Source organism: Ranitomeya imitator, chromosome 4 (assembly GCF_032444005.1).
Source record: "Ranitomeya imitator isolate aRanImi1 chromosome 4, aRanImi1.pri, whole genome shotgun sequence".
In the NCBI taxonomy this organism is placed as follows: domain Eukaryota; kingdom Metazoa; phylum Chordata; class Amphibia; order Anura; family Dendrobatidae; genus Ranitomeya; species Ranitomeya imitator.
The window spans coordinates 318,962,053-318,972,735 of record NC_091285.1 but is presented as its reverse complement, the minus strand read 5'-3'; the positions used below and the strand labels follow the sequence as shown (position 1 = coordinate 318,972,735).

The window sequence follows — 10,683 nt, the reverse complement described above, 5'->3', positions numbered from 1 at the left end:
ATAGCAGCCGGGAACCATATGCTCCAGTTTACAGTCGCTAATCATGCAAGTCCACCTCCTGAGACCAGTTGCCATGGGAGACTGCACCGCTGTTTACGCTGTGGGTGCCAGGCTTTTCAGCTGCCTTGGCCATTTGGCACCGCTGGGCTGTGTTGCCTCTCTTAGCATGGAGCTCTGTTGAGCCTCCTGCTCTGAACTCCTGCCAACACCAGACTGACATTGACTCTGAACCTGGCACACCCAAACCCTATACTGCAGGGTTTAACTTGAATCTGTTGCCTTCAGCCACATAGAAAACCCGGCCCGGAATGAAACGGATTGCATGACTACCATCTTGTAGTAAGTTTCAAAACACAAAAAGCCAAGAGCAGGTTTTTCCCTACATCTGTCTTGGACAACCAGCATGTCCAAGACCTATACTTACTTTAGTCTGCATTGCAACCTGGGGGGAACAGACAGTGACCCTCACATGTAACACCAGTCACTGCCTCACGCTACCATGTAACAAAAATTACAACTGATAAAAATGACTATAACACTATAGTTTGTGTAGTACATTTTACTAATATTTTATTCCTCACATGACATTAAATAATGAAATATGTACACATACAATGGATGCCAGCCCAAAAACAACCATTTTATCAGCCAGCTGAAATTTGTTTCAAAAGGAAACAAACATGTTTACAAAGTGTAAAAATGACAGCATACTCTGACGGGAGGAGATTTTTTACACATAACCTGGAATTTCGTGCAAGAGACATCTCTAATATATAAATGTAAACAGAAATTGGAAAAAAACGACATATTGAAATCCTTGAAGGACAGAAATGTGATTCAATACATACAAATCTCGAGGTGCTGAGCCACTAGAATTGAATTCGGTTCAGTACACCAGTTGACAAAGCAACTCGACTGTTGTAACATGTTACGTCGTATCAAAAAGCCTTAATATTCATGTTAAAGTCCGTATGACTGCTATTTGTGTCGGCTTCCTCTCCTCTTCATAGCAGCGGTACACTGTGGGCAATACCATTTGCCTTTAGGGGCCTCAGATAATCCAACACATCCATAATGGAACCATTCAATTGGACACTGAAATAGAAAACAGATGCCACGTGATACTGGAAGCAGGTTGGGGCTAACACAGGAAGTAAGCAAACTACACGTATATTAGGAGCGAAAAGTATAAAAAACAGCATCAATTCTACAAACTGAATTGGCAATTGGGAATCTATATTTCCCAGACTAAAAACTGTAGAAGTTTGGCTGAACATGCAGAAAGTAGTAATACTTACATCTTGGTTATCACAGCCCACCATTTCACCATAGGAGACCTAGAACACGAGATTCACAACTTGATAAAATATAACTGAAAAGATACTATGAATTATGGACATTAAAAAAAGTGTGTGGAAAGTTCAAATGTAGGTAGGATTTTACCCAGAAACCAACCAACTGTTGGAACTTAGTCAACTAGTCCTGGAAGAGAACGTCACCTTCTGAAACAATTTATCTTTATTCTTCCAGTGCATCTAAAATGAAGCAAGCCACCTTCATAGCTGCAGACAAGTCCGTAGTCATACTGACTTCCATCTGTCCTCAACTTCTTGGCAACAAAACTGGAAACAGATGGAAGGAAGTACAACTGCAGGGTATGCAGTCCGTTGCTATGCAGACATGTGCAACCCCAGTTCATGGTCCAGGACAGTGCTCTCTGGCCGTGGACAGGAGCTGCACTAATTTCCTTACCCTCTGGGATCCCAGGAACCCGAAAGTTCAGGAAATTCAAGCAACTCCTGTCCATGACCAGAGAGCATTGACCTGGATCATGGTTACACAAAGCAATCCGTTCATTTCTAGTTACTATAATAGAGAAGGGTAGCAAAGCAATAGAGATAACTGCTGGTTAATGGGGCGAGACTTCCACTGAATGTAGATTTTTATCTTCATTGCCACTCCATTCATTCTCTACGGGACGTCCGGAAAAAGTACTCCAGCAATCCCATAGAGAATGAATGAAGCGTTAGTCGAACATGCACACTGGTGCTATTTTAATGATAAAAGTGCTCAGTTCTGGAGATCATTTGGGGTCCAATCTGACCTCCAGAGATCCAAAATGTGGCACTGACATTATGCTTGGGTGACAAAGGGATACTCTGTTGGAACAAGTTATGTCAATTTCATAATGCAATACTACTCTGAAATAAACTTGAATCATCATAGAGCCAATGACAGTCAGAACCACTCTAAACTGGGAGTTGCATCCATTTACAGCTGGCTGAAATGAGCTTTAATATAACAAATGTGTTCCTAGAATGGCTCTTTATAACCCACTGCAATAAATATAGATGTAACAATTCTTGCCATATTTACCATTGCAGTAATTTACTGACCTGATTACAGATGCAATAACGTGGCTCATTTGGATCATACGTCCAATCAACCTGGCTATTAGAATCCGTTTCTGGAATAGCTGCTGTCTGTTGGTGAGACAGTTCATGGGCTAGAGCGGATGATGACGAGCATGAAGATAGAGAAGAGGAAGATGAAGAGGACGATGACTGCTGGCTTGACGATTTGTTGCTGCTCCTTAATACAAGAGAAAAAAAAACAAAAACATAAATCAAGTCACATTCCTGTATCAAAATCATTATGGGAGTAGATTTACTATGACTGGCTCTTCATATGCCAGTATGGATGGAGGGGGGAAAAAGTGAAATGTATTATTAGCCAAATTTATTAGATAGGTCACACATTTCAATATATTTGGAGCATCTTGGGCTGAATGCCAAAATAAAACCCGAACTTGCAATGAGCAGCCATCCATTTTATTCCACAATGTGTTTCCACATTTTTGAGCCAATTTTTTTTTTGCCGTACTATGGGTGTTCAGGAATTTCCAGCAATAGTTGATAAATAAATGTATATATATATTACTAGAAAATAGTTTGAAGGCAGTAATAAATATGATTTACCAATTGCAGATATTGAGATGTACTTTTCAGGATTTAATATTCGCAATTTGGCTTTCATAATCCTTTTAGCAGAGCTGCACATCAACAAAGTGAAATTATTCAATGGAAACTCACTTGTTTTTTCGTCCACTTCGTGAATCTGTTGTGGCTGAAGACGTCAACGTCTGTGTCAGTGTGGAAGCCAGCGCTGAAGAGGAGTAACTTGTCGAGTCCCTGGACAAAAATTCTCTCCCGAGCTGGAAGTCATTATTTTTAAATGCTTCATAACTAGCTTTCATGCTGGAAGTTCTTCTACCCTCTTTCATCTGTGTACCGATACAACAAGGTTATCAAATCAATCTTTATGAAGGCGGCATAACATAATGGTATGAGAAGCATAAAAGCTGACCTGTGCAGTCACCTGTACCGCCTGAGCAGCTGCCATTGTGATAGCCCCAGCTCCTGCCCCAGCTGCGGCTCCGGCAGAGAGGGAGCCAAGGTTGTAGGATGCGAGTGGCTGAGAGGAGTTCACGTTGTAAACATTAGTGGTGGCTGAAGCAGCCATGTTATTTCTACAACCTAACATGGGGATGAAAAACAAAAACATAAGAATAAGGTTCAAACAAGAATTGTTCCACATGTACACTGCAATTCTAAAACCACCTGACAATGTCCCTGAAATAGAGGAATGTCACAAACCAGTTCTTTAAAAGGAATCGGTCACCATGTTTTTACCACCTTATCCAGTATCAGAGTAATATCTCTATATTACTTCTGATATTGGATAAGGTGGTAAAAACATGGTGACAGATTCCTTTTAAAGAACTGGTTTCAGCGCCCGCCCTCGGCATCAGTGCCGCTGACGAGTCCACCCCAGGACAGAGACTACACGGCCCAGTGCCCTCTAGAGAGGGATGCAGCTGTTCCCAGGAGCCTCCTGCTCGACCGGGCTCTGACGCCCATGGGATCATCAGATACAGGTATTCTGCGCTCCTCTGCGTCTGTCCGTGATAGGGACAGGAAAAATACTGAAGGTGGGGGAGGGGCTATTTAACCTCTTCTGTGTTCCTGTCCCTATCAAAAATACGAAGGACAACCTCCTGGTGGTGCGGTCAGGAGGGACGTCCTGGAAAAAAACAGATTCTAGAGCGGTGTCACTTTCTGGGCTTGCTTGCTGTCATTTCGATAAAATCATCATTTCATAACCAGAAGTTATCGCTAGAGGACCAGTAATCGTGTCATGTAGTTCTCAATACTCATGAGCCTTGTGAGCCCACCACTGATTGGCAAAAAGCTGCTTATCTGTGTGGGCGGGGTTACACTGAGCTCAGCATTTAGAAAACTGCTAGATCTGCAGCAGAGAACACAGATTTTATATAGAAAACTGCAAGTGACACATCGCTGGAATCAGGGTCTCTACCCCCTACAACATCATACTGGTCACAAATAAGGTAGCAAAAACTTGATGACAGATTTCCTTTAACCCCTTCAAAAAAACAAACAAACATACAATTATGCTATATGTCATGCCCATGACTTGTTAAATATCGCTTTCAGTCTCTGGTCGGCATTTATTACAAGTCGGTTGGGTGGGGGCAGCGGATGCACGTCATTCAACATGCACACTGGCACGCCCCTGCCATTAGCTTGGCATGACGATTAGGGGGGTGCTGAGACCTCTGTGCTTGTCATGACGATTCTCCTGTAAACGCCAGCGTTTATAGATCACGACTTCCGCTATACATAGCAGTGCGAAGCACTGCTCTGTATAGTACAAACAATCACAGCTTCAAGTCACCTAACAGAACTAAAATACAGTTAAAAAGTGAAAAAAAAAAGTTTAAAAATGGAAAGAACAAAAGAATTAAAAAAAAATTATATATTTTAGTACTTCTGATTCGCTTTGTCGCTTACCCCATGTACAGGGCATTGCAGTTAGGTATTCATGGTTATAGTGAGTTAGTTAGCGGTTAGTGGTCATAACCATGGATATATAAGCTACTGCAAAGTCCTGCATGGTGAAAGCGATATAGTGAATCAGAAGAATTTGGAAGCATTTGCTAATATTATTACACCTATGTAATGCAGCGGTATTCGCACAGTGCGGTAAAGAGGCAGTGACCCAGGTTAGTCCAACTTAAGTGTTTTAATTTTGCCAACTTAAAACAAAACAAGCCAAATGTTTTCCTCCGGATCACAGCCGGATTGTCCATTACAGTCCGTAAAACTTTGCCGATTTGGACGACAGCACCACCATATCACTCGTCTGTGCATCAGTTGCTTTGCTTCTCTGGCTCTGGCCTGTGTTCAGACTCATAGACCAGTCTTGCACAGAGCTTCCTACTCTGCTACTTGCAAACCCAAAACTGGCACACCCAGACCTAAACTGAAAGTTTAAATGGGAATCGTGGACATGTGCCACTACCAAAACCCGAAGCCGAGGGAAAGACCCATCCCACTACCAATCCTATAGGTCTCTCCAAAAATAAGACCCCATATAAGGTTTTCCTTATACCTGACCTTATCATATAGCTTTACCAAGTCTACACTTTAATTTTGAATTGTAACCACAGCTGCAGCTGTCATACCAATTAACTCCAGTGGGTGCAATATGCTCGTATATGATTCCCCTCACTGTCTCACACCTACTACATACTGGGAGAAAAGAAAGAAAAAAAAAAAAAGGTCTTGAAAGCCTGCAATTTGTTACCATCTTTTCAGTTACCTTTTAATGGCTATCAACCAGTGAAGACTCTCTATTTTTCCATCTACTGGCTAACAGGTACAAAGATATACATCTTTCCTGTACATATTGGGAGAAAATCTTGGAGATGGGAATACCACTTTAAGTCTGCAGATTTGATATTACCTTAAATTATGACAATTTGTGCATCAGTTTTGATACTGGTGGTTTTAGGGGTAAAAATGCTTTGGGAACCAAGTGAAAATATAACTAACATCAAGTGTTCTAAACCTTTCATAAAATAGAAGTCAGAATACCGCAAAGGCCAAGTTACATGACTGCTTGGTTAGGTGTAATCTCCCTAGTTTCCTAAGTGTAAATAATAATACTGGCCTGGAGTGTTTTCTTTGGAAGCATCAGATGTAAGCGTTGACAGCAATGCCTCAGACTTGAATTTCTTCTCTGGAACATGGTCTGTAGTAGAATGATGGGATGACGGATTGTGTTTCCTCTCTAGAAACATATAATAGTCTATGTAAAGGCCATCATAGATTATTTTTCTTAATCGTATACTTGCTTGATACTTACTTTCACTTGTAGAATGGGAATGCGCATGGTGATTGTTGACAGGTTGCGATGGCGTGTCCAATTCCAAAGACCCTATCGAAAATCAAATATAAAAAAAATTGTAATTTAAGAATATAGTAACAACTGAGAAATTATAAAGACTGAATCAAAATGAAAATTTCATTTTTTTCCATAATACTGCAGATGCCCGCAGTATTCTTTTTAAAACATAAATTTTTAGTATTCTAAGACTATGTTCCAACTGTGACCACCACTAAGCAGTCCAGCAAATTGCAGAGATTGAGAGAACAGCAGGTACTGTGGTTCATGGCTTCTTGACTAAGCAAAAATAGTGCCAACTGCTGCCACAATACCCATATTACTAACATATAGTAACATGGATTTACACACCATCTTACTCTCCCAGTTGATCCGTCACTGGGATTGGAGAAAACACTGCACACTGAACATGACAACCAACAGACACACAGAGGTCCAAGTTTGCACAACCCCTTTCAAATATACATTAAAGAAAAAAAAATAGAATAAAATTGGCAAATCTGAACATATAAAGGCTTGTTTCCAACTATCTGCTGGTATTTTTTTCACGGGCAATCAACAAACTAACGCGCAAACCGTTCATCAGCTGATCAAGTTGACTATGCAGGCAAAAGAAAAAAAATCATTATTGTTGGCAGCACATCGCCCAGTGTAAACATGGCACTATATTTTGTTCGGTCTCTTCATTGCTTGTCAGGATGTGTAAAAAAGCCAGTAAATTACTTATATATTGTTTATTGGCGCTCAATGGCCCAATATCTGCCCCGGTGAACACAAATTAGGAATATTCCTTTTGTCAAGAATCCTATCCTATTTTGGTAAATTGACCAAAACATTTTGTAAATTGTAACAGAACCTGCAGATATTTTTACCTGTAACTGGTTCCATTATTCTGAGAATATTAGGAAATGTTTCAAATATCCGCATAAAAACAATATAATAATTATGATCCAGTACGTACGTCTTTCCAGTACTTCTGTTATTCCTGCATTATCAGCTTCCAGCTCCATTTTGAATTTAGCCAGTTCTTGGTCTAGTTTTCTCAGATGTCGATCTACCTGTAACAGAAATCATAAAAAAGAAGTTAGTTACAACAAGATGGACCTTCAATACCCAGAACAGCATCGAGACAAAAAAAAAAAAAAAAACACTATAAATCCAACTGCTACTCAGGATTATTATTACCGCCTTCTGCAACAGTATTTTTAAATCAAATTTATATTAGGATGTTTGTAAACAACATTACAAACATAGAAAGAACATAATCCCCAGCCCCTCCCCCTAACATACATCACTTTTACAAAGACAAAAATATGTAAGGACATAATAATGACCCACGGTTCTGCATCAAATAGGTTTTAAATGAATAATCGTTAGATGCTGGATCAAATTAAAAATATATATCTTGCATTTTAAAACGTTTGAGGATACTGATTACGGAGTACGAGAATGTGTGGCGACAGGGATTAAAAAAGGCCCATACGAAATCTCTGCACATCTCTAGACGCCAAGCCAGTACCATTAATCCATGGGGCCACAGTTTATCAAGCTTAGAGATGGCTCCCCTTCATAGGTAAATGCATCTTTCCAGGTTTAGCAGCCAATTCATTTTATTCTTAAATTCTGGGATCGTGGGCGTCTGATCTGATACCTACTTCTGGGCAATTAATGTCCTAGCCATATAACGCATACGTGACACTGCTATCTTTATGTTCATCAGTGTTCAAATCTTCAACATATCCCAGTATACATACAAAAGGGTGAGGGATCCATATTCACTGAAGAAACTATTGATTGCAAGTACGGTACTCCTTTCCAGAAGGATTCCAAATTGTGGCACATCCACATCATATGGATCATATCTGCTGAGTATACTTTACATCTACAACAAATAGGACTTGGTCGAAACCCAATGTTGTATAGAAATTGAGGAGTCCTATACAGATGACGTAATACATATAGATTATGTTCACACTGGGCGTTTTTGATACTTTTTTTTAAAGGGAACCTGTCACCCCGAAAATCACGGGTGAGGTAATCCCACCGGCATCAGGGGCTTATCTGCAGCATTCTGTAATGCTGTAGATAAGCCCCCGATGTTACCTGAAAAAGGAGAAAAAGACGTTAGATTATACTCACCCAGGGGCGGTCCCGCTGCTGGTCAGGTCGGATGGGCGTCTCCGGTCCGCTGCGGCGCCTCCTATCTTCTTTCCATGACGTCCTCTTCTGATCTTCAGCCACGGCTCCGGCGCAGGCGTACTTTGCTCTGCCCTGTTGAGGGCAGACAAAGTACTGCAGTGCGCAGGCGCCGGGCCTCTGACCTTTCCGGCGCCTAGGCACTGCAGTACTATCCTCGGCCCTCAAGAGGGCAGAGCAAAGTACGCCTGCGCCAGAGCCGTGGCTGAAGATCAGAAGAGGACGTCATGGAAAGAAGATAGGAGGCGCCGGAGCGGACCGGAGACGCCCATCCGACCTGACCAGCAGCGGGACCGCCCCTGGGTGAGTATAATCTAACGTCTTTTTCTCCTTTTTCAGGTAACATCGGGGGCTTATCTACAGCATTACAGAATGCTGCAGATAAGCCCCTGATGCCGGTGGGCTTACCTCACCCGCGATTTTCGGGGTGACAGGTTCCCTTTAATTCAAATTTTCAGCTGCTTTTTACAGTACCAGCAAAGACTGAGATTTCAGAAATCTCATACACACTGTTTTTTTTGTCATCAGGATTTTGTACTTTGCAGTTTTGTTTTGTTTTTTTTAAAGGGAACCGGTCACCCCCCAGGCGTTTTTAACTAAAAGAGCCACCTTGGGCAGCACTAATGCTGCATTCTGTGAAGGTGGCTCTTCTTTTTGTGCTCCCTTCCAACGCAGCAATATTAATTTTTATCATTTTCGTGCCATACCTTTAGTCTGTCCGGGGAGCACGTCTTTTCCCCCCGGACACCACCGCCTCCCAGCCATCAGTCAGCCCCTCCGTGTGCCGAACGCTGTGTCCTCTGGCTTCAGTAACGTACCCAGAGCCTGCGCTGTGCTTTTCTTTTTCGGCCATGCGCCGTCCTTCGACTCACTTCACCTGATGGAATTCATCTTGCGCCTGCGTGTACCCGAGATCCCGCTCCGCAGTGTGAATAAATCAGAACACACTACGGGGCGGGATCTCGGGTACACGCAGGCGCAAGATGAATGCCATCAGGTGATGTGAGTCGAAGGACAGCGCAAACGGCACATGGCCGAAAAAGAAAAGCACAGCGCAGGCTCCGGGTAACGTTACTGAAGCCAGAGGACACAGCGTTCGGCACACGGAGGGGCTGACTGATGGCTGGGAGGCGGTGGTGTCCGGGGGAAAAGACATGCTCCCCAGACAGACTAAAGGTATGGCACGAAAATTGGAAAAATTAATAGTCTGCGTTGGAAGGGAGCACAAAAAGAAGAGCCACCTTCACAGAATGTAGCCCTAGTGCTGCCCAAGGTGGCTCTTTTAGTTAAAAATGCCAGAGGGGGGCAACAGGTTCGCTTTAACATCGAGCATGTCACTTCTTTCAGCGTTTTTCACCCATTGACTTGAATGTATGGTGAAAAAACTCTGCAAATATGCAGGTTGAAATTTTTTGCAGCGTATTTGCTGCAGAAAGTCAAGGACAGCCAGATGTGACCTCACACTCAGCTCTGCTACCTCTAGATGGCAGACTGAATGATGTGTCTATACAGCCTGTCATCCAGCAGAGCGGACTAACCCCATTCACTTGAATTGGTGGCCCGACAATGCAGTGTTTTACACGTTGTCATGTGCATGACAGCGCAGCAAACACCGCTTCTGATCGACGGGGAAACCATCCCCACCGGTCAGAGAGCCGCAGTGCCCACACTGCCAGAAGACAGCGGGAGTGCTCAGCTGTGATAGGAGGTATAAACTTTACCTCTGGTCACTGGTGTCTGCTGATGGGACTACTAATCCCATCATCCGACACCTGCTACAGACATCTGCTGCTCCTGTGCTGTAAGCAAATAATAAAATTAAAAAAAAAAAAAACAACCACTGGCGTAGGTTTTTGACAACCAGCCTTGCTAAATGTCACAGCTGGGGGGCTGGTATTCTCAGGCTGGTAAGGGGCCATGGATATTGGCCCCTTCCCCCAGCCTGAAAATAGCATGGACCCGTAGAAGCGTCTAACGCGAAACGGCCGTTGTCCTTTCCCGCATTCCTCCTGCACCTGCCTGTGCCATGAACTTTGTCAACAGATCCACAAAGGACTTCGTTGAAACAGCTCATGGGTGAGTGCTGCATCTTTTCTTCTCTTGCACAATTTTTTAGACGGGTGTTTGTTTTTTCCTTCATGCTGTGCACCTATGCCTGGAGCTTATATACCGCTGTTCTTAGGGTATGTGCACACGTCAGGATTTTTAGCGTTTTTTTTT

At 42.7% G+C, this 10,683-nt stretch overlaps 1 protein-coding gene across 2 annotated transcripts in view; it reads right to left on the bottom strand.

Annotated features, from left to right (window-relative positions):
* Positions 1-543: 543 nt before the first annotated feature.
* Positions 544-10,683, bottom strand: part of ING3 (inhibitor of growth family member 3) — a 39,325-nt gene continuing 29,185 nt past the window's right edge. For both annotated transcript variants that reach the window (XM_069764868.1, XM_069764869.1), the window contains exons 5-12: positions 7,229-7,325; positions 6,229-6,300; positions 6,034-6,153; positions 3,367-3,536; positions 3,093-3,283; positions 2,397-2,592; positions 1,299-1,337; positions 544-1,095 (exon numbers count right to left, since the gene is read on the bottom strand). In XM_069764868.1, coding sequence (XP_069620969.1) covers positions 979-1,095; positions 1,299-1,337; positions 2,397-2,592; positions 3,093-3,283; positions 3,367-3,536; positions 6,034-6,153; positions 6,229-6,300; positions 7,229-7,325 — 1,002 coding nt within the window. In that variant the 3' untranslated portion in view covers positions 544-978. The remainder of the gene's footprint in view (positions 1,096-1,298; positions 1,338-2,396; positions 2,593-3,092; positions 3,284-3,366; positions 3,537-6,033; positions 6,154-6,228; positions 6,301-7,228; positions 7,326-10,683) is intronic.